At 43.1% G+C, this 25,142-nt stretch overlaps 1 protein-coding gene across 2 annotated transcripts in view; it reads right to left on the bottom strand.

Moving 5' to 3' along the window:
• Window positions 1-25,142, bottom strand: part of LOC119659116 (ATP-dependent Clp protease ATP-binding subunit clpX-like, mitochondrial) — a 59,287-nt gene that overhangs the window by 2,717 nt on the left and 31,428 nt on the right. For both annotated transcript variants that reach the window (XM_038067040.1, XM_038067039.1), the window contains 4 exons: window positions 6,959-7,784; window positions 6,567-6,843; window positions 6,353-6,502; window positions 6,062-6,283 (listed from right to left, as the gene is read on the bottom strand). In XM_038067040.1, the coding sequence (XP_037922968.1) occupies window positions 6,062-6,283; window positions 6,353-6,502; window positions 6,567-6,843; window positions 6,959-7,784 (1,475 nt within the window). The remainder of the gene's footprint in view (window positions 1-6,061; window positions 6,284-6,352; window positions 6,503-6,566; window positions 6,844-6,958; window positions 7,785-25,142) is intronic.

The raw sequence follows: 25,142 nt of genomic DNA, 5'->3' as shown, positions 1-25,142 counted from the left end.
TTGGTTTCTAGTCATGTTTTAGCAACAAGCTCATTTGGCGGGGAATGAACCAAAGCAATAATCCGAGAAAAGTCCTCCCTGCATTGTATAAGGTACTAACAGGAAGGACCGCCAGTCAAGTTGAAAAAGCATACGTTGAGTGCTACATGACCTTCAATTTCAATAAATACCCTTATTCTGGTGGCTGGATATTTTTTCTCAAATTACTATGGCTCTTCAAAAATGTCAAGCGATGACGGCTTTATGGTTTTCTTACCAGGGCAGAGGCAAATCGTCAGACGCTGCCTCACCTCTGCCCTGGGAGCAGCAAAATACTATGGCTCTGTTGGCCGAATATAGAAGACAATGAACGGCGTCTCGCCGTAATGGAGACAAAGATGTTCTGTTGCGCAACACGCCTTGATTATCGATCGATATGAGGTTGTACCGATCGTGGAAAAATTACGAGAGAGGCGTCTCTGATGATATGATCACGTAATTTGCGCTAACGAGAATTCACTTGCCAAGATTGGTATGAGCATCGAAGTCGACGGTGGCTTCATACACTGGAGGGGGATTTGAAACCTCGCGACTGCATCCACACCAACAAACAAAAAAAATGACGTAATCGATCACGGCGAGCCCACCACGTTTGTGAACGGGACAAAGGCTAAAGAAAAAAAAAAGAAGATTACTCGCCTGACCAAGATATGGCCTCTGAATAAAAGAAAATAAAAAGGCGCAGTTCACATATTATGCATAAAACTGTTGTAAATGCACTTTCACGCCCCTAATTCATCAGAAAGTCACTTCGATGTCAGCGTAATCAAGGCTCTTCGGCTGGTCTGACTGCTTTCAACAGAGTCAATTTAAACCTGAAGTGATTGCAACAGTTAAACGTATTTCAGTAAATCACTAATGGTGGCTCGTAGGCTCTGTTGACATGCTATGCCCCGGGGAGAAATGACAACCATATAATTTAAGCTAAAAAGAATGCTTTCAATTTTCCCAAGCGGCATTTATTGCCGACTTAACCGGCCCTTGCTGGAAAGTCAGAGCTTCACTCTTCTTATAAAATGTGGAAGCAAGTGTATTAAAGTTCCGAGTTCCAAGAGGGGTATCTAAAGGATTTATACGAAACCTGACAAATTTCTAATTTGGATACTTTTATCGTTGGGTATAACAGTGGGATAGGTAAAAATATGGATACTTAGATAAACAACCTTAACTTTAAACTCACCCTAAAAGAATGTTACTCATTGCATGCATGGGGATTCAAAGTTTCAACCTTTCCATTAAACTTTGTATCAATAGCTATAACCGTTCCTGAGAAAATGTCTTTATCAGACACACAGATAGAAAATCGATCTTAACAAGGTTTTGTTTTAGACCAAGTTTTGAGAAAGGATAACGGCCGCCTATTAGCGTAACTCTTTATCAAATCCATCAGAGTACAGTATGATTGATTGAAAGACTAGTTCTCAATATTAAATTGCAAAAAAGTTACAATTGATTTTTGAACTCCTTTCCACCTTCTTTCTCTCTTCCTCTTCGTAAAATTAAAGAAATCAAACTTCACTCAATTGGTTCCAAGGCATTCACACTCCTTTTCAATTAAGCTTCTACATATCAATATCATATTTGTCCTCTTCGTCTCCATCCTTCTGGATCCATCGTCCATATCTTCTAATTGCGCAAACCGAGCAACGTGTAACTAGCGTTATCCACCGACTAGTTTACATTGTCCTTGAGTAAGTGGCTGGGAATTTTCCTATTGTTCATACGTTGGTGTTTTGAGGTGACGAGGAAGTAGACAGGACAATTGTAGACGAATGCTCGATGGTCTTGGCGATCTGTCTCATCAGAGGTTATCTCATGCCAAGAGAATCGGAGTAGCCCTCCGAGTTCATATGTCCCAGTAGAGCTCGTGGGACACATGTTCTCGGCCCGGTTATTTGCCATTGGCCCCTAGTGGGAGTTTTATGAGGGTTGCGATTATGTTCACAACGTGGAGATACCTTCGCAGAGTTGCCCTATACAACTCGGAAGACGTACTCTAGTTCGGTAGAGGATTTGGGTATGTCTTGCATCTATCAGTATGAATGCTGTGCTTGCACCCAGTATAAACTTGTACCGGTGGGCTTGTTTCAACGGTGCTCTGATTGTGATCACAAAATCAATCCGTGTCTTAAGATCATAAAGCTAGACCGACAAGTATTCAGGTAAAACCACCAGGACGTAACTGCCGCCAATACGCTCTACATGGTCCACCTACTGAAATTTTCGAAACTTAATATTAGATGACGACTTCTGGTTCGTCAACTCATTGTTATATCTCATTCGCCATTCACTCTCACCGTTCCTAAAATATACCTAAAAGTTCAACGTTCGAAAGCACTAATGTTTAGCTCTCCGGCCTAGTTTACCGTCTAGGTTTCGCTACCGTAACACAGGACCAGACGAATCAAATTTTTATATATTGTCAGCTTTGTTTTCCTCTGTACATTTTTATTTCTCAGAATTTCCAGTACGTTGGCAACGATCATGATCCGCCCGTTGATTTCGTCTGTCTTTTGTGATAGTTGTGCTTAAGTACACAAAACTGTCATTCGAAGTTGCAATCGTATAGTGTTGCGTTTTTTGGCGTTTCTCTGCTAGCTTGTGACATGATTTCGATCTTTTTTAAGGTTTTGTGTGAAACAAAACCTTATTAGAATCGAGTCGATGTCTGTCTGTCTGTCACAGTCGATTTATTCGGAAACGGCTGAACCGATTGTCACGAGAATTGGTAAGAGTATGTGATCTGTTAATCCCTTTATATGCAGCAAGTAGCGCTATTTTGTGATAAGTTTAAGGGGGGGCTCCCCATACATGTGAATGGAGGGTGCAAAATTTTTTTTATAAAATGTGGCCATGTGGGGTATCAAATTAAAGGGCTCAATTAGTACTTTTCGAAACTGGTTCCATATTTGATATTGAACATAGGGAAGTGAGGGCTCAAAATATGACCCATAAAAAGTGTAACAGGTCTCGCTCTCAGAACCTACCCAACCGGAAAATCTGAAAAAAGTCACAGTGGTGCATCTCTATGAAATCTAGGCCTCAAAATACATCCGGTTCCCATATCTGCACAAATAAACTTAATAATAGTATATTTTCACATTTTAGAAATTTACCCGGCACGACCCTTATGTTTGTCCCAGAAGTATAAAATTTGGCATGGGTTTAACGAAGAACATAATGCATAAGTTGGTCAAGTTTGAAGAAAATCCAATTATTATTAACAAAGTTATAGATATATTTGTACATTAAACCAGCCGTATTTAATATACACACATATGTATGCTTTTGTGCATGAAGTACATGGGAAATATGGGTACGATCAATTTATACGCGTGCATATATATGTACAATATTCGGAAATAGGCAGTTTGTTTGTTTAGGGTGAGGATAGGCTGTAATATGTACGTATGTCTTGTAGTTTGGAAAAATATGAAAAATTTTGTTGGATTTGTAGCTAATACGGATAGAAAAATGTGCGTTGAAGTTTCTTACATAAGATGAACACAAAACCTTTATACCCGAAGCGCGAGCTTCCGGTATTCCGACTTGTTTACATTTATTTTAGGTCAAGTTCCTTCACTACACCTGAATCTATTTCACACTCTCTTTCGATCGTGTCAGCGTATTATAAGATCCACATAGGCTACTATCTGGGATGATTTATACGGTAGCATATCATTTAGACCCACTGCCATTTTTCGAAGTAAGTACTCCAGAGTGATGTTAAATAAAGCTGGCGTCAACGCATTCCCTGATTCCGGAGTCTGTGGCGAAAAATCCTCTTATTTAGCTTCGTATCTTTACTGAGAGCTAGACTTATTGTCATTCTGATAAGTCAACACCGTTTCGCTCCAACTTAAAAATCAGACAATATTTTCTACAGTAGCGATCGATCAATATTGTCGTATGTACGCCGCAATGACGCTACGTGCAGCTTATTTCTCAATGGGGACACACTGAATCTGGTTCATCCCGTTTGGAGAGACCCCACGTTCTTTTGTGGATCCCAAAGTTAGATAATCAAATCGATCAGATTGCCATATTGCATAATTCTGCTACAAGCGAGTTCTATTGAGCCTACTTTTCTTCTCGTTAATTATATCAGTAGTTCAACGGTGGATCAGCTCGTTTCTGATCTTTGCATTGAAATTGGGAATCACGTCGTTCAAGGGCAATGAACCAAATCAATATCGGCCTATGCAGTATTAATACACGCCATGATTTAGGGAAAATATTGGGACCAGAAACTAATGTTAAAGATACAGTATTTTTTCAAGACAAAGAAATTATGTCTGACATTAAATTCAGGTTTACTTATGTATTTTTCATATCTTCTGTTACTTTTTTGACATAAACTTCAAGTTCGAGGTTTTTTTTTGCAAATTCTTCTCCAAAATTCAATGCTCAATGCAAAAGCTAGTAGATGTGTTCCGTAAAATGAAAATTGAAGTAATTGTCGTCCATCGCCTTCTTATTGTGTGACGTCTCCACCGCCACTTCAATGTTCCGATCACAGTGCGTACGAATGGTACGCCTGTACGCCGACCAAGTTCTGCGTTTGAGATAGTGTCAGACCAGGGCACTCCGATGATACGACGCAGACAAGTATTGACGAAAGCTTGGAGCTTTTGGGTAACAGTGAAATTAAGGAAAAACACTAGCACAGAACAATCCCAACTTGATCTTGGTGTTGAGAAAACTGTATTTCCAGATAGATAGGGCAGGGAAAGTGGATCTAACGCTGTTAATGCGTCCAGCAGCATCCAGTTCGACGCCAACGACGCCGAATTGATCGATGCTTTCGATGCTTTGCCCATTAATGTAAATTGGGAGAGTGAGATGACCAATTAGACTGAGAATCGTGTTTTTGTTGGTGTTTATCTTCAGCCCAACTTTACTTGCCTACCTTTCTAAATCCAGAGCGATTTCCTCAAGGTCCATGAACCGGTGAGAGAGCAAGTCGATTTTATTGTCCATTGAATTCCTCCACTTTGAACCTGAAAAACTTTCCGAGATTTTACCTCAATGCAGCATGTAACAAATTGCGCCGTCTCTGCTCTTCCTACGTAAAACACTTCAAACACACTCTGTTTACGCTATCGAAAGTTTTTTTTCGAAATCGATGAAGAGCAGGTGCAGTGAAGAACCGGAACCGAACCGGAACTCAGTGAACTGTTCCAAAATGATCCGTAAGGGTGTGGATGTGGTCAATGCGGGAGGTTCCAGAGCGGAAACCAGCCTGTTCCAGAATTATTTTAGCTATTATCTTCGCAATGGCAGCGAGCACACAGATATCCCTCCAATTGGCACAGCCCAAACGGGTCTCCTTCTTTGAGATCTTGACGATCATCCCCTCCTTCTACTCTATGGGAAAGTTCTCGGATTCCCAAGATTTCCATTCGAATGAAAGCAGCAGATCAGCAGTAACTGCAGGTACAGCGATAAATAACTACGCAGGGACGCCGTCAAGCCGGCTTTACTCACTTTAAGTGCATAGATGGCCGAATAGCTTTAACTCCATCAGATGTAATTTGTGTTAGGATCATGATGAAATACCACTTTAACCTTTTGGGTTGGTGGATGAAACAAATTAAGCTCAACTTTTTCAACTTTGTCAATAAACTAGAACTATTCAGTCCTCATCATCATCATCAACGCCTAAACTTGTCCGGTTACATCCAACAGTGGCAAATACAGTATTATAAATGTCAATAGTTATGAACTAGAAATATCGCAATTAACGTAGACAGTGAGCAATAAAATATCCACAAACTGAAATCATTGCATCATTAAACGTATGATTTCCAAAGTAAACAAAAGATTGCTTGTGTATTAGACCCATTCTAAAATTATCTCGACCTACAACTTTGTAGAGAAAAAGCATTTGGCTCAGAGCCATCGTCGCATAAACATCACCTAACAATGGCGCACCAAAACGTTGACATTCTTTTAAGAGCGCTTGTAGCGTTGAAATTAAAATTGGCAACTTCTATATTTAAAACAAACACCAAACACTTACCATTATAGCGCGTAATCCTCTAGCACCTGTTTGTCGTTCCATAGCTTGTTGTGCTATCGCGACCAGAGCTTCTTTTGTGAAAGTGAGATCGACCTGGTCCATTCCCAGTAATGCACGGTATTGTGGGACGAGGGCATTTTTCGGTTCAGTCAATATCCTTACTAACATATTTACATCGAGGCTATGGAAAGGAACGAGAACAGGAAATCTGCCAACAAATTCCTAAAGGCAAAGTAAATATGTATTGTAGAGTTTAGAATTTTTTCATGTAAATACTTGTTCACCACTTACAGGAATCATTCCAAATTCAACCAAATCTCTAGCCTGCACTTTGGTCAAGCAAACATCTCTTTCTGCTTGATCATTATCCATGGGCGCTGCTGAAGCTTGTGCTGCTCTTCGACCTTCTGAATTGTTTGACGGCATACCAAAACCTAGATACTGTGATATCGAAACTTTCAACATGATTTATTCTCAGAAGATAATTCATTTAATGACGATGTACCTTTTCATTTAACCGCCGGGCAATCAAACGATCTAGACCGGTATATGCTCCAGATGCGACGAATAGTATATTTGTGGTATCAACTTGAACTGTTTCACCGCGCAACTTTCGTGGTGAATTTCGCTCGGGCACATTTACTATTGTACCCTCGAGCATTTTAAGCATACCTTGCTGTACACCTTCGCCACCAACATCTCGTAGCTGATGAATTCCTGGTACTGCGCCGATCTTATCAACTTCATCTAAGAAAACAATTCCGGTCTGGGCTCGTTCAACGCTGGAAAATGAGAAATAAAAGTGAATTTTTGTTAAGTTGGAAAGTGTGCCTTATTTAGAGTGGATTATATTCCAACTACAAAAACTTTAACTTCATCCTGAGAGCATTTACTTACTTATAATTTGCGTCTTGTAAAAGTTTTGCAATTACGCTTTCAATATCTTCGCCAACATAGCCAGCTTGTGTTAAGGTCGTACAGTCACAAATTGCAAAAGGAACATCCAAACATTTAGCGATTGTCTGTGCAATGAGTGTTTTTCCGGAACCAGTTGGGCCCAGCATCAATATGTTACTCTTTTCCAATTTCAACTCATGTGTTTGCTTATCAAGCAGTTCCGAGCCAGGATTTTGATTTTGAGGAGGGTTCAGCGGGGGTCTTGGCACTTCTGATGGAGGCGAGCTCATGATAGTGTGTCCAATGCCCGATATATGAAGTAGATCAGAACGACCCATGGCATCCGTTTGTTGAGGATTATTGGATGGTGGCGGTAAATTATGATAGATTCTCTTATAGTGATTGTATACAGCAACAGATAATACTTTCTTGGCAAGCTCCTGGCCTACCACATGTCTGTCCAAATACTCCATAATTTTTTTAGGAGGCGGCGGTGGTTTACGATGTCCTTTCGCTTCTTCTTTAACTGTTTTCTTGGAATCTACTTCACTTAAAACTACGAAAAAATGATGGCATTTCTCGCACTTTACAAATCGTGTTGAGCTGACGAATGTTTCGACATGTGTGCATGGATCACCGCATTTCGGACAGGATAGGGAGTTCTTTTTATTTGGAGGTTCCTTGCCACCACCTGAAGAGGTGGTCGATCCGCCACCCGTGGATGAGGCATCTTTCGATTTATCACAGATTGATGTTATGTGTAAGTGGCGCGTATTTGCAAGTCGACTGCAAGTTTTCGGATGTGATGAAACAACACAGATGAGGCCTGCAAGCAATCAGTAAAGAAAAACGGATTTAGTACAAATATCGAAGATTAACAGACACATTATAGTGGGTCAACGACATAACATTAGTTTTATTTAAAAATTTTATGTTTTCAGTGGTCTACGCCTCATGTAGAGAATACATTAATATTCAAACAAAAGTGTCTGAGTGACCGTGACATTTTCTCTACGTGAATGCCATGTTCAAAGTCAATTCAAATGAGTAGTACCAGCGAAGTGGACTAGACGAGTTACATAATATTGAAATGTTTAATATGACGTAGCTGGCCGTTAGAAGATGATGCACTCCTCTGCAATAATACGTGATTGTTGGTTCGATAACTCTTTACAGGCCGATAAGCATCGAAAAATATTCAAGTTTTGTTATTGTTGTACCCGAACAAAGTACGTTTTGAGATTTTATTAATTATGAATGCATCGCAGATTTCCGTTCTTCATATTATGCCTCGTGCGTTGCATAAGCGTTTGTTTTTCTAATATCGGTGTAGATTATACTAATCACGTTACAAAATATGACTTATTCATATCAGGAGGCCGAAGAAAATCAACTACAGATGATTCGAGCCCTCAATGAATCATGATCAGTTAACTCCGCCATGCTATTAACATAGTATGCTGGTCCCAAACCCAGGTACAGGAGGAGGGTTTAAGACAACTATCCTCAGTAAAATAAAAATAAAATGCTGAGATCAGGGAAAGAGATAAATAGAGTATAGTTGGAGTTATTCCACTATGTTGATCTCTCTTGCTGACAGGTCCCGCGACAGGCCGACCAACAAAATGCATACAACGTCGTTACAAACATGATGATCGGATTGAGTCATAAGTCTCGGAGAAATGGTAGGGCATCCACATCAGTCGACGCGGCAGGACGGGCTCCGGTCCTGTCGAGAAATGGGCAAGGGTTCTTGACGCATGGGCGGCGTCAGCAGGTAAGCAAGTTAGCCCGAACAAAACAAATACGTGTCTGCACGCTAAATCTTGGTACTCTAATTGGAAAGACCGAGGAACTCGAAAAAGCCCTTCGAAAAAGGCGCATTGATATCTGCACTCTGAAAGGAACCCGATGGCCTGGGGTCAAAAGCTGTGAGATTGAACGCGAACGCGGTAAAAATGGATATAAATTTCTCTATTTTGGTAGCCCACATACTCAATATGGTGTTGACATTGCCATCTCAGAGGTTTTCCGTGATGCCATTAAAGAAATCGAACGATTTGATGATCGGCTGAAGTTCGCCATTATATCAGCTGATGGCACTATTCACTTCTTCACCGCGTACGCACCACGCCGAGAAAGATGCCTTCTGGCAACTTCTCGATGAAAAGACTTGTCACGTTTCTGCTGACGACTATATTATCATTGCCGGCGACCTTAATGGTCATGTGGGTGAAAAGGCAGACGGTAACAGGTGCCATGGGGGAAATGGGTTCGGAGTGCGCAATAAGGTTGGCGAGCGTATAATCTATTTTGCGGACACCCATAACCTTGTACTTATTAATACGATTGTCTCATCTTCCTACATTTTATAGTGGAAACAGTAAAACACAAATCGACTATATTCTCATAAGACGCCGACATTTTACCACTGTCACTGATTGCAAAGCAGTCCCCTGATCAGACCATCGCACCTCAACATCGGCCATTGATTGCCGTCATGCGAATTAAGCCACCGATAAAACAGCGTGAGGAACGCACTGGCCCGCCGTTTAATAAGTGGTGACTCACACGATTATCGACCATTACGAATGTGGAAGAATCGTGGGACCAAATGAAAAACACGATCCACAAAGCAGCCTCTGCAACCCTTGGGGTCACCAAGTCGGGTAAGCGCTACATCAGCCGAGATACTTGTCCTTGGAATGATGATGTTGAAAGAAGGTTCGTGAAAGGAAACGCCTCTACCACAAATTTCTCGACGATAAAACGCTTGCTAATTGGCAAATTTATAAGAATGCCAAAAACAGTCGCTGTCACCCGAGCGAACCATTACAAAAATCTTTACGATAAACTGGACACTCGGGATGGTGATAGAGATTTGTATCAACTTGCTAAAAGCCATAACGAACGTACACAGGATATCGAGCACTTCTGTTGCGTTAATAACAAGAACGGTACTTTGCTTACCAACCGTCGAGCCGCAACGGATAATAATAATAATCGTTGGCGCAACAATCCATGTTGGATCAGGGCCTTGAAGTCTGTTAGAGCACTTCATTCAAGACCGTAACGGTACACTAGGAGGCAATGTGATCAGCATTGTGCTCGACCGAGATTATTACCCTGATTTGACTCAGGTACTCATTCCCAGCTGAGTCGACTGGTGTCCGACGTCAAATCACGATACAAATCCCACTGCCACCAGCGAGATTTGACCCGCGACCTTCCGTACGACAGCCTTGCGCTCTAACCACTCAGCTATCCGGACAACGGATAGATGGCGAGAATACTTCGAGCAAATTTCAACTGAAGAATTTGCTCATCCTCCACCTCCACAATCATTGCCGACATTTGGAGTAGTTTCACCTGTCTGCGCAACTGTGGCGGGGAGGAAGACGGGGCGGCAACCCTGTCGGCTGAACCAAAACCAAGTGGCCGATGAGAACCTCCACGTGGTGGCACCGGGAAACGCTGTATCGCATTGGCTTGCCGGCCGTGTTGCAGTAGGCGAATGCTCCAAGGCCTAGCAAGGGCGATCAGACCCGAGTCTCCACGGGGACTCATCTGAAGTGGCTTCGGTCACGAAACCTTACCAGGGATATACTGGTACCATGGGGACCGAGGTAGCCCCTGGACTCTTATACTTCAAGAGAATTCCTGTCGTATCTGAGTACAGCTCGGTTGGTTGCGGTTGGCCCCCTTGTGGGAGTTTCATGGGGGCTGTGGTTGTGCTCAAGCGAGAAGAGACCTTCGGGCCTCGACGTGGTGTTGCGTATCAACACGGGTGCCGTACTCCATAGTTCGGTAGAAATTTAGGTAATTATTGCATCCACCAGTATGAATGCTAAGCCATGCACTTGGTATAGAATGGTACCGTTGCGCTTGTCTCAGCGGGGCTCTGATTGTAGTCACAAAATCAATCCGTGTCTTAAGAGGACCGTAGGATTAAGTCTCAAGACAAGTACCTACGTTAAACACCGAGGACTTTACTGTCTGTGCAACTGAAGTCAAGGAGGCAATAAAACGAATGAAATCGGGGAAAGCCACAGGACCTGAAGACATCGCATCTGAACTCTGGAAAGCGAAGAGCTGGGACTCAACACAGTGGCTCAATGAATTCTTTAATCGGGTTATTCAGGAAGGAAGAACACTATCTGACTGGCAAGAAAGTACCACTGTTCTAATATGGAAAAAGAAAGGTAGTCCAGCGGAATGTTCAAATTACCGTCCGATCCGGTTACTTTCCCAAACCATGACGATTTTTGAACACATTCTTGACAACCGTATTCGCGAAATCGTTGAAATAACCGTGAATCAAGCCGGATTTGTCAAAAACTGCGGAAACACCGTGAGAAGCATCGCCCTCTTTACATTGCATTTCTGAATCTAGAGAAAGCGTTTGACCGTGTGCCACACGAACTCATCTGGTATGCTCTACGACAACACTTGTGTGCCAGAAGAACTCGTGCGCTGGGTTCAATTGTTTACCACGATCCGAGAAGTAAAGTTCGAAGTATGGCGGGTGTATTAAAACCGCTTCGTGTCTCTGTTGGTGTTCATCAAGGAAGCGCCCTCTCACCAATCCTCTTTGTTCTTGTTATGGATGCCGTCACATGGAATATCCAACGACCAGCGCCCTACACACTGCTTTATACAGATGATGTTTTTCTAGCATCTGATAGCAAAAATGATCTCGAGCAATTTGCGCAAAAATGGAATGATCGTCTCATGCAACACGGTCTTAGATTGAATCTAAACAAAACTGAATTTTTGACGACGGATCCCCATGATACACGCACAATCACTGTCAGCGGCAGTGATCTGCCCAGAACTGAGCCATTTAAATACCTCGGGTCAACGCTATCAGCCAATGGAGAACTGCGTTATGAAATTGCTCACGCATTAACGCGACCTAGATGAAGTGTCGTTCCACAACTGGTGTTTTTTGTGATCAACGTATCAACGAAAGGCTCAGATCTAAAATTTAGCGCAATGTCGTCCGTCCTGGCGCTCTGCATGGTTCTGAATGTTGGCCGACTATAAAAGACAATGAACGGCGTCTTGCGGTAATGGAGACGAAGATGTTGCATTGGACTAGTGGCGTGATACGTGTTGATCACATCCGAAATGAGGTGCTCAGAGGTGGCGGTGAGGAAGACGGGGCGGCAACCCTGTCGGCCAAACCAAAACCAAGTGGCCGAGGAGAACCTCCATATTGGTGGCACCGGCAGACGCTGTACTCACTTTGGCTTGCCGGCCACGATGCAGTAGGCGAATGCTTCAAAGGCCTAATCAGGGCGATCAGACCCGAGTTTGCACGGGGACTCATCTGAAGTGGCAATTTGGTCACGAAACCTTACCAGGGGTATACTGGTACCATGGGAACCGGGATAGCCCCTGGACTCTCATACTTCGGGTGAAATCCCGTTGTATGTGAGTACAGCTCGGTTGTTTGCGGTTGGCCCCCTAGTGGGAATTTCATGGGGGTTGTGGTTATCCGTGTCCTAAGAAGACCATTGGATTCAGTCTTCCAGACAGGTGCTCACGTAAAACCCTCAAGGACTTAACATCCGAAATGAGGATATCCGCCATCGTTATGGGATTGCATCGATCATGGCAAAATTGCGAGACAGGCATCTTCGATGGTATAGTCACGCAATTCGTGCTAACGAGAATTCTAATAAATGATCGATCCTTTGGAGATATTCACTTCAACCGATCCATCACAAACAGAACGCAAGGTAAGCTACCTCTAGCAGAAAATTCGATACTAAATATCGAATTTAAGAGCCTTTTTGTATAATGCATCAAATTGTTGAAAGAAATATTTTAATCTAAACTAGAATAGCGACTCAGAATCTCGTCGGTTTTGAAAGAACTAAAAAGAAAGTGGCGCCATGTGTCTTGAAACCCTAGCACTGAAATATAGTCCATTCAGAAACGAAACAAGCAGGAGCTGACATAAAAGAGTATCTTTTGGCTTTTTTCCAAAGAAAACAAAAATGTGTGCTTCTTCGAATATTTTGTTTTGATTGTATTTTATAAGATCACTATCAACCAGTCCCTAAAAATAAACTGATTATTTTTATATCCAAAAAAATTTGGAATCTGTTTGAAACACATCGTGAAGGGGAGGCATTCACATTGAATTTGGTCTGAATTGAAGAGTCCGTATTTCTGGACAGTCTGCGACAATTTTTCTTTTCGTGGATGCTGGATCTCGACTGCATTCTATATATCGATCCGTTCAATCGGCTTGCTTTTAATGATAGTCTTTACTTAAGCACAAGTTCAGACCTTAAGGATGTCCCATCCGAATTTTCAAGCTCATCTGGGGCTATTTGTTATTCAAAATCAATGAAAACGCTTTGATATCTCCAAGAATAAATTACGACCCGTGGGAAATCCAGTTAATAAATAAAAACTATTATGATGGTCAGTAAAATATACCCTTTAAAACCTTAATTATGCCTAATGAATTTTATTGAATCCAAAATGCGTGACAGGATCAAATTGATAGCCGTAAAAAAAATTTATTTAGATTAGTAGAAATCGTGACTGGAATTCAAGACATTTCGTGAAGATACAAAAAGTGTTGAAGGCGTCTTATATCACAAAGAGATCATGGTTTTGCGTTTTTACATACAATGCGCAATTATATGCACAATTGTATTGAAATCGCACAGAGTAATTTCCGCGGATTATCAAATAGTGTACAACTCGGGCGAATAATTTGATTGATTATGACATCTTGAAAGCAAAGTTCCTATCTTGTGTAATCTATCTATTATCGCATGAATTCATTATTTTTCACAATTTCAATAATTAGATATTGTCTGAAGTATGCCTAGGGTGTTCGGTGACGTAAGATTTTGCAAATGTGAATTATATTTTAAATATTTTATAATCAACCGTAAATAATATTTTAGAAAATGAGCCTGTAGACTACACAGTCGTGCAGGATCTTTCATCATCAATTTAGGTACAGATACATTGTAATATAATATATTAGTGATGACCCTTTTTAAGGCTTTTGTGTGAAGCAAAATATTTTAAATGATACAGGGTGGAAACACCATTTTATCAGGAGGTGTACAACTATCCCTCACTCATCCTGAATAAATTGGGTTCCATTGGTATGAGTCAAGATGCAATGAATATTATGACACAGTCTTATCGCGACAAAGCGTTAGATACCTTTGTTAGGGGATTGAGAGGCAAATTACCAAGATTATTAAGCATTTGCGAAACGGTGGATCTACCACAGGCCCTACAATTGTGCTTTAAATTACAAAACATGCATTAACGTGCCCAATACGCGAGCAATTCCAATTCTTTCTCGAGAAAGGTACACCATAACGCTCCACCTCCGATTCCGCCGCGAAAATCAATAGCAAACCCTTCTAGAACAATTTCAATTCTGGCACCTAGACGCGAATTTCATCCAGAACTGCTTGACAGCCTTCCAACTCCGTAATATCCACGTCCCTCCTTTGAAGTTAAACAACAACCCCAGTGTGAAAATAACTACAATGAACCACCGCCTTGACCACCAAGAGGCCCAGTTGCCATGGACTTCGATCAATCTATAAGGTCCCACACAGTGATTTGTGCCAATAGACCACAGAACCAAAGATGGCTTCAAAAACGCCCTCAACGACACTACCAACCACCTAAAGTACAAAGGGTTTATTATACAAAACCCGACGAAAGTACCAACGTCACACAAGAACTGTATGAGAAGAGCATGAAGGAAGAGGACGAAGTTTATGACCAAACCCTAACCGACTACATAGACTCAAATGATGAACCAAATATCGACCAGGCGGAGCCAGACACTTTTGAAACCCTGTACCAAATGATAAAGTTTTTTATGCTAACTCCATAGCAGGCAGTATCAAAACCACGCCTATGTAAACCTATTCGGCCCAAACAGATAGAATTCAATTTTTTATTGTCCCATGTCTGATTTCATTTGATGACATCTGTTCAGGCAGCAGTTAAAAAACCCATCTGCACGCGCATCCGGTGCATGCAAAGAATATTTGCATATCAAAGGTGAATATTCTCCGCATGCACGTATATTTAGCATGTAAGCAATTTGTAATTTTTCTACATAGCAAGTAAGCATTTTGTATATTTTTTGATATTAGTATGTAAGCACTTTTGTTGCTATTTAAGCGAGATCAATCAATAAAGAATTCAGTGAATTTTCAAGTCCCGAAGAACTAAGCCTTTTTATTCTTCTCTGAGGCTGCTGGAAACTTCGAAAATTTGGAAATATATTCGACTGGACTAAACTTGATTCGGTGTTCCACCCAATTAAGGAAAACAGACTCATTCGGTGTTTCACCCAATGAACATACTGACAGACACTTGACAAACGAACTTTACTTGGTTTTGGCTTGAGCAGGTGAAAGACTCACTCGGTGTATCACCGAGTGGACCTATCAGAAACAAGACATTTTTTGGTGACCCCGACGTGATCGGCCGATCACAACATTAAACGGACACGAGACAAATTAAAAACTTTGTGGAATTCATCCTAGCCAATCATGGAGGCGATACGTGAGAAAGTGAATAAGCTCACTCGCCAACAAGATGTGACGTGCCAGGAGATTCAACGTCTTTTGAGCAACTACCGGAAGGACAAAGGAATATCTCACGACGAGATTAGAACATTTAGAAAATCTCCGGATAGCCTTTTCGGAGAAAAATGAAGAGCTTCAAGAGTTAGCGCATTATGTTCCAAGTCATCCATATTTCGAGAAACAATATATCTCTTTAATGCAGCGCGAGTACACCAAGTACAAGAATGACATAGCGGAACGCCTTCAGGGTTTGAAAGGCACGTCTAAGCTGAATATTGATTTTGGTAAATCAACCACGGGTACCTTGGATACAAGGGCCGCCAGGGCGGTAAACAATGCTCAGAACGCATTTCCCAGCGATGTCGTGGTACTATTAAGGCATCAGGAAGCAAGGATACGGGCTGTGGAAAATATCATTAGCGGTATCGACACAATTGAACAGGCACAACCCAAATCATATTACGAACTGAAGACAGCTACTTTATCAAAGTACTGGGAAGAGTTACGTCAAGGCCATCAGAATATATGGCAATATTCCAGCGATCCAAATGAGTTAGGGTACAGTGAGGGGAATTTTCTCAACCCCGAAGAGCGAATTCAAGACACCTTAATATTTCTCGCTGAATTCAAAACTAGAGCCTAGCATAGCTCCCGCTACAAAGGCCTTTCCAAGCATCAACTTACCACATATGACAATTCCTACCTTTGATGGCGATTATGCACAATGGCGATCCTTCCACGACTTATTCCGCCAGATGATTCACGAGCAACAATTGGGGAATGCTCAGAAAATGTGGTATTTGAAGAGCAATCTAAAGGGTGAATCAGAGCGACTTATACGTCATCTGCCAATCACTGACGAAAATTATGACATTGCATGGACGACGCTAACAAACCGCTACAGCAATCAACGATTGATGTTAACCACGCTATTGGATAGGATCACACTGCAGCCGATGATTACTTCGGACTCCTCCAGTGCTTTGAAAAAACTTCATTACGTCACGAAGGAATGTCTAGCAGGACTCAAGAACTTTAATATCAATATAGCGAGTTGGGATTTCATTTTATTACATATTTTACTGAAGAAGTTAGACAAGGTTACGCACGCCTTATACGATCAAACTTTGACTTCACCAAGAGAACTGCAGATGGTTGATGCATTTCTCGCGTTTTTAGAAAGACGCTTTCAGTCGTTAGAGGCCTTGCGTAGCGACAAGAGGACTCAAAACAAACCCACAAGCAACCGAACCTCGGCTTTAATATCCACCAAGGACAGTCAACCTTTACAATGCAAAAACTGCAAGGGAAGCCATCGAATCTACACATGTGAAGCCTTCAAACAATTGTCCATCTGGGATCGAGTAGCCAAATCCAAGCAGCTGAGGCTATGTTTGAACTGTCTACGCGAAGGACATCGAAGTGCACAGTGCAGCGCAGGAAGTTGCCTTAAATGTGACAAGAAGCACAACATTCTACTACATATGGACGCCACCAATCAAGACAAAACAACGCCCTCTATCACCGTAATTCAAACAACAGCCAACGCCACCAAGCAGGGGCAAGTATCAGGTACTGTAAAGGACAAGGGTTCTACAAATGTCAACCATTCTATTGCGTTATCAACGGAAATATCTGTATCAGAAGGGCCTTTTCTTCTATTAGCTACTGCACTCATCAAGGTGATAAACCAAAAGTCGATAGAAATAAGAGCTCTGCTGGATAATAATAATAACCGTTGGCGCAAGAATCCATGTTGGATCAGGGCCTTGAAGTGTGTTAGAGTACTTCAGTCAAGACCGCTGGATAGCGGCTCTCAAATAAATATAATTACAGAAATGGCTGTAAGAAAGCTGGGACTACAACCAACTAGTTACCATATACACATTCGAGGTCTGGGCAGGGCGTTGCAACAATCGCAACAAAAGGTAACATTGTCTTTGGAATCAAGAATCACTACGTTTGCACGGAAGATAGACGCTATAGTTTTACCACATATAACAGCATCATTGGAAATGATACCCTAAAACAGCTGAAAGCCATCATTCACACGAATGAAAACTATAAGAAGCTCCACCCAAATTTACATATTCCCTTTCAGAAATCGTCAACAACATAAATATCAGAGCCTCACATTTGAATGAAGAGCAATTGAATAAATTGAAAGGTCATCTGAAAAGCTGTTCTGAGTTACTTGCAGACTTCGACGCAAAATTTACTTACACTTGTACAGTCAAAGGAGAAATGCGTACTAAATATAATAGCCTAAAGGTAACTCCAGGTCGTACCCCTATCCTATGGCTCTGAAAGGAGAAGTCGAGAAGGAAATAAACAAACTGCTACAAGACGGGATAATCAAACCGTCCAAATCCCCGTATAATTCACCAGTTTGGATCGGCCCCAAGATACTGGACGCATCTGTCGAAAAGAAGGATCGAATGGTGATCGATTACCGCAAACTAAAATCAATAACTATTCTGGATAAATATCCGATACCTGAAATAGGGGAAATATTGGCCAATTTGGGGAAGAACAACTTTTTTTCAGTAATCGATCTCAAAAGCGGATTCCATCAAACTCCACTTTGAGGACGGGATATACCCAAACAAAGGCTTCACTCCAGGCAAATCAGCAACAGCAAGCGATGGAAAAACTGTTGGAATATAGTCATCAGCTGCACCATCTTTTCATCGACTTTAAAACCGCCTATGATAGCATAGCCAGGGTAAAACTGAGCACGGACATCAGAGAATTCGGTATCCCGACGAAATTGATAAGGCTGACTAGGCTGACCCTGACCAATGTGCGAGGCCAGATAAAAGCAGCAGGATCACTGTCAAGACCATTCGACATCAACAACGGTCAACGACAAGGGGATGCCCTGCAGAAAGTGACTCGCGATGCGGATTTCAATGCGAGGGGCAAGTCCACCCAACTACTGACCTACGCTGACGATATTGACATTATAGGAAGAACAACCCGAAATGTACAGTCTACCTTCATCCAGATCGAGCAGGCGGCGCAAGATCTTGGGCTGCACATCAATGAAGGCAAGACAAAGTATATGGTGGCAACGTCAGCCGCAAAAACCAACCAACCAACAACATCAAACCGCACTGGTCAAACGGGAAGAATAAATGTAGGAGACTACAACTTTGAGACCGTTGACAATTTCTCCTATCTAGGGTCGAAAATCACAACCGATAACAGCTACGATGATGAAATCCTCGCACGGTTGTTGTCAGCCAACAGAGCCTATTTCAACTTACAAAAACTGCTCTGCTCGAATCGTCTCACCATAGGATCAAAGCTCTTACTGTACAAGACTATGATCTTGCCAGCCCTCATGTATTCTTCGGAGACTTGGGTTCTTAGCAAGAAGAATTGCGAACTATTGGCAGCGTTCGAGAGAAGAATCCTCCGAAGATTTTTTGGCCCTCTACATGAGGATGGACGATTCCGTAGCCTACATAATGACGAAATCTATGAGCGATACCATGACCGTCAGGTTGTGGATAAAATACGGCTCAATAGGGTATGGTGGGCGGGTCACTTAATCCGTATGGATGAGGATGATCCAGCCCAGAAAGTCTATAAGGGCAATATTTATGGTAGAAGAAGAAGACGAGGCAAACACTGACTGAGATGGAACGATGGCATAGATCAGGACGCCAAACAGCTTTTAGGGATATCGAATTGGTGGACCTTGGCGTAAAACCGGGATGTCTGGAGTTCTTTATTAAGGCAGGCCTAGACCGGATACCGGTTGTTGCGCCGTTGATGATGATGATATACCCAAAACTGCTTTTTCCGTCAACAATGATAAATTTGAATTACCCCGTCTTCCATTTAGCCTGAAAAATGCTCCTTCAATATTTCAGAGAACAAACTTCGAGAACACATAGGTGTTCGCTGTTACGTCTATATTCACGTTTTCTATCACCTTCGGGAAAGATGAAACAGAACACTTCAAGGACTTGAAGTTAATGCTGAGAACATTGGAAGCATCTAATACGGAAATCCAGTTAGACAAATGTGAGCTTCTTAAAAACAAGGTAGAATTTTTGGGTTTTTATATTTAGTCGCGATGGGATCAAACAAATCCCAAAAAGGTGCAGACAATCGTGAACATGCCCACGACTAGAACCCTCAGAGACCTGCGGTCATTTTTAGGAATGTCAGACTTTTCATTCAGGATTGCGCTAAAATTGGGAATCCCCTGACTTCTCTTCTAAGAGGGGAGGATGGATGAGTGTCCAAAAATCAAATCAAAACAAACAAAACCATTAATTTAGATCCAAACGCCATATATGGCTCCAATACTTTTAAAAATTGCCTTATTTCCGAGGAACTAGTATTAACACATCCTAATTTCGAGAAAGAATTCCAGCTAGAAACTGACACTTTTTACTACGTCATTGACCCGATCCTTTCTTAAGAAAACAAACCTAGTGTCTTTCTCTCCAAAACCTTAATGAAAACCGAAGAAGACTATGTTACCAACGAGAAGGAGATGTTCGCTATCATTTGGGCTCTCAACTCCTTACGTAACTCCCAATACGGTTCTCGGAAGGCCAAAATATACACTGACCATCAACCGCTTACGTATCTTGTTTCTAACGACGTTGTATGCGTTTTCTTAGTCGGCCTGTTGCGGGACCTGTCACCAAGAGAGATCAGGTAGGATTTAGCATAGTGGAATAACTCCAACTATACTCTATTCATCTCTTTCCATGATCTCAGCATGTTATTTTTGTTTTACTGAAGATAGTACAAAGTACGTTGTCCCAAACCTCCTCCTCCTTTACCTGGGTTTGGGACCAGCATAATATGTTAATAGCATGGCAGAGTTTAACCGCTTTCAGTAGCAAAAATACGAACAGCAAAATGAAGAGATGGAAGCCCATTTTTGAGGAATACAAGCATGAGTTTGAATGTAAGCCAGGTAAAGCTAACGTAGGAGCTGATTCCCTTTCGCGACCTCCAAACCCAATATTAATTAACTCCCTAACACCTACAGAGCATATCAATGAAAGCTCATCACACAGCCTCATTCCCACTGTCGAATCGCCTATTAGCGTCTTCAAAAACCAAATCCTTTTGAAAACCGGCGAGACAGACAGCTATCAAGTCGAAAATCCTTTTCCAAATTACACAAGGCACACAATTATCAAGCCGGAATACGCAGAGCAGTATGTCAAAAGGTATCTAAATCCCAACACAGTAAATGGCCTTCTGACTAGCAAAGAAATTATGGGCAGAGTTCGGGAAATCTACCTCAATCAATTCAGCAGTTACCAGATACGATTCACACAGAAGGTCGTGGAGGATGTCCCCAATGAAGTGGAACAGGAGGAAAAATGTTTGCAAATGCACAAAAGGGTTCATCGCAATGCTGAGGAAACTCGGTTGTAACTCCTTGAATACTTTTACTTTCCGAAAATGGTAGCAAAAATAAAGAACTTAGTAAAACACTGTTCTGTTTGCAAAGAAAATAAATATGATCGCCACCCCAACAAACCCTTTTTGAATTCTGCTCTAATCCCTACCTACCCCGGTCACACCATTCACATCGACCTATTTAGCACAGAAAAATATAGACTTTTGCCCGCCTTGGACAAATTTTCAAAGTTTGGGCACGTCAAAATAAAGTCCCAGAAAATGTCGTCATTGACAACGAAGGTTCACTCAAATCAGCTTACATAACTTCATTGATGGAAGATGAACTCAAAATTAAAGTCTACAAAACACCTCCATAGAAGAGTGAAATTAGTGATTTTACGAGCTGCCAAATTGTGTCTTTCCATACGGGAAGAGCGAAAATACAAGACGGAAACTTTGAACTGATCCACACCATCGACATAGACCAGTACGAATGTTCCACAACGGATATCGAGCCTATTCTCAATTTTTCGGAAGTCAGGCAATTCTCCTTCTTATCCCATTTGTGCTACGAACTCCAGGAAACTCACGATCTCATTCGAAATCTAAGACTCCGGACAATTAAGCGATCACGCGACTTTATTGGCTCTGCATAGAAATGGATTGAAGGTAGCCCAGATCATGAGGACTTCCAGGGATCGTGGCACGTCTGATGAGAACGTTGCGCACACTGCGGGCTCGAGGCGGTGTCCAGTCTTCAGTGCAGAATTGGAAAGAGCTAGGACGTGGTCAACACGATTCGCATCCTACAAATCGATATGCACCGGAGTTCGCTGCGGAGACCAAAGCTCATTAGTGAATAGTACCGAAAAAAGGACTCAGTTTCATTGTACCCTGATATATCAGGTACCGCTGCCATTTAGGTTGGGGACGACATCCTCCTTAGGGTTCTTACCTAAGGCCGAGGGGACGACTTTATCTGGATTGGGTGTTCAGGGATAACAGTTTTCAGTGTCTATCTTACGCCAAATGAGACGATGCCGGACTTTCGACGCAGGCTTGATGTTTTGGAGGACGCTATCTTAGGCACAGATGAGCGGATCCTGGTCGGGGGTGACTTCAATGCCAGGGCACTTGAATGAGGCATGCCTCACACAGACTTCAGAGGGAAACGAATTCTGGAAAATGGCGGGGAGAACAGGACTGGTAGTTCTAAACACCGGATCCACCCCAACGTTCCGGCGCCCGGACTGCGAGGGAAGCATTCCAGACGTAACCTTCGTCGGAATCACTGGTATCGCTGGTGGACGGGTGGTGAGTTTTGGAAGACTTCTCGGACCATCAATACATTGCCTTCGAAGTGGTGAATACAAACTATCGGTGTGCGCCACCCCGGCGCTCTTTCTGTGCATGGAACGTTGCAAAAGTAAACATCGGGAGGTTTATCGAAACTCTTGGAACAGGTGGGGCCGTGGTGGAGCGGTGGCGCTGCAGTCGATACTGTCGTAAATTCCGTTACGAACCTGATTACGACGACCTGCGGAGCCTCCATGGCCAGGAGGGCATCGAGGCATGGAAAACCTTCTATGTATTGATGGACGATGGAAATTGCAGAGCTCCGGAAGGAGTTTCACAAGCTCTGCCGCTCAACACAACGTCTAAGCCATCGAGAGGAGACATGTACCATAATGACGGAGTAGAAATCAGCCAAAAGGAGACTCCGCAGCGCAATAAACAAGAGCAAAGCTTGCTGCTGGCAGGATCTGGTCGACGAGGTGAATGGGGACCCGTGGCGACTCGGTTACAAACTGGTAACCTGAAAAATCGGGGCTCTGCGGAAACCCTGTTCACTTAAGGCCGAGCAGATGGACCGCATTTCACTCCGTATGGAATGATGAAGTCGGCGCGGAGAGCGCGGGGGACTGTGCATTTTTCTCTATAAAAGAGCTGGAACAGGCAGTCCTCTCTATGAAAAGCAAGAAGGCGCCAGGACCCGATGGTATTCCAGCAGAGGTATACAAACTGGTATTCCAACACCGGCCAGACCTACTGCTCGGCGCATTCAACGCTTGCCTGAAAGAGGGCACTTTCCCTGCTCATTGGAAGGTGGCGAGGCTTGCGCTGATCAGTAAAGGAAACGGCGACCCCAAGTTGCCGTCTTTATAATGCCGAGTTGATAATCGAGTCAAAACCAGCGATCAAGTACCTCACGTTAACTCTTGATTCAAAGATGAGCTTTTTTTGAGCAAATCAAAGCAGCAGTGAACAAGGCTGCAGCTGGAGTTTCGGCGTTTAAAAGGGTAATGGCAAATATTGGGGGTCCTACATCTAGCACGCGACGTCTGACAGTCTGTCTTGCTCTACGACGCAGAGGTATGGGCTGACGCTCTTGGCAAGGAGGTATATCGTAAACGTCTCGCGCAAGTACAGAGACGAGAAGCTTTGCGGGTGGCGTCCGCGTACCGCACTGTCTCTGAACTGATCCCCGTTGCCCTTCTTGCTAAGGAACGTCAATCCATATACAAGCGTAAGAGAGAAGAGCCAAGGGAGGTTGTTGCTCGTGAAGAATGGCAACGCGCTCTATACGAGTGGCAGCTCTCTTTGCAAAATCAAACTAGCGGTAAATGGATTGCGCGGCTCATCGGCAACTTAGGTGCGTGGCTGAATCGGAAGCATGGTGAGACCAATTTTTAAGTGGGCAAGAAGTTCACTCCGAGCCATCGAAGTGAACAGACGTCGGCGCTGACAGAAAATTAATTCTGAAAATTAATAGTGAGTGGTGACAGTGTGGTAGTGCGTGACAAGACGAACAGAGAAGCATACAACTGCAGGGAGAAGCAGATACTCAAGGAAGTATCGTTCTGTTACGTTATACAGTGCAGCTCAAGATTATTGAGACACTGCATAGCCAAGTGATAAATTTACTAGTGACGTTTTTATCTTTTCAGTGAAGTACAGGAGGAAGCCACGCAGGACGGGCTTGGGGACAGAATGTCCGCCAAGAAGACAAAGCTGATTCTGCCGGACGAAATTTCGTCTGAAGAGGAGGGAACCACGGGCCCTACAACGATGGTGGAGGGGAACTCAAGCCTCCTTATGAGAATTGCAGAGCTGGAGCACGAAAAGGCCGACATGGCCCAACAGTTGGAGTGCCAGTTGGCATTTATCAAGGAGCTGCAGCAGCAGCAGCAGATGGCTGAATTAAAAGCAGCCAACATGGCCGCGAAGCAGCCAGTCCAACATCAGCAGCAGTTAATCGTACAGCAGCGGCAACAACAGCAGGAGCAGAGGAAGCAGCAGCAGCAGCAACGACAGCAGCAGCAAAGCGAGGAAGATGACGGCATGTGCCCGGAGATAATCATCGAGGAGGAGGAAGGAGACCCCTTCAATTTCGTCGTCCGAAAAAAAAAGGCAGCGAATAGGACTAAGGTTAGTGCCACCATTGTTAGTGCCCCACCAACCACCCCAAAAGCCTCTCCCCAAGCAGCCACCCCTAAGAAACCCAAAATTCCACCGATAACTGGGTACAGGCTAAATGTACCGCAGTTCCTACGACTCATTAAAGAGAAAGGGTTGAAAGCAACCCTGAAGAACACGAGGGCTGACAAGACCCTCATCTTCGCCGAGACGGTTGAAGACCATGCTGCAATTTTCGCTCTCATAAGAGAGAAAGGGCTTCACGCCACCACCAGCACCCCACCGACCCTTAGAACCAAGTCGCTGGTTATTCGCGGTCTCCACAGGGAGACAGATCCAGCAGACATATTGCGGGAACTCAATGAAGATTACCCGCAATTAAAGTTGAAAACTGTGGCCAACTTAATTACGCGTGCAGATAAGCTTCTGCACAGCCAGAACCCGGCACTCCCGATGAGGTCACAATCGGGACTTTTCATAGCCACCTTCGAGCCCTCCCAAGAGCTCAGTGAAGTACAAAAAATTAAATATATACTTCACCAGAAGATTTCGCTTGAGAAAGTCAAGCCAATTGAAGAAGTGCAGTGTTACAACTGCCAGAACTTCGGCCACATTGCCCCTAACTGCTCCATTGTGCACAGATGCGTGAAGTGCGCAAAAAAACACGTCCGCGGGGAATGCCCCACACCATCGGCGGAGGCGCCGCGCTGCTGCAATTGCGGCCAGACCGGACATCCTGCCAACTACCGCGGATGCCCGGCATACAAAGATATGGTTGCCAGAAGGGAAGC

This window comes from Hermetia illucens, chromosome 6 (genome assembly GCF_905115235.1).
Source record: "Hermetia illucens chromosome 6, iHerIll2.2.curated.20191125, whole genome shotgun sequence".
Classification (NCBI taxonomy): Eukaryota; Metazoa; Arthropoda; class Insecta; order Diptera; family Stratiomyidae; genus Hermetia; species Hermetia illucens.
This window is presented reverse-complemented; position numbering and strand designations above follow the sequence as displayed.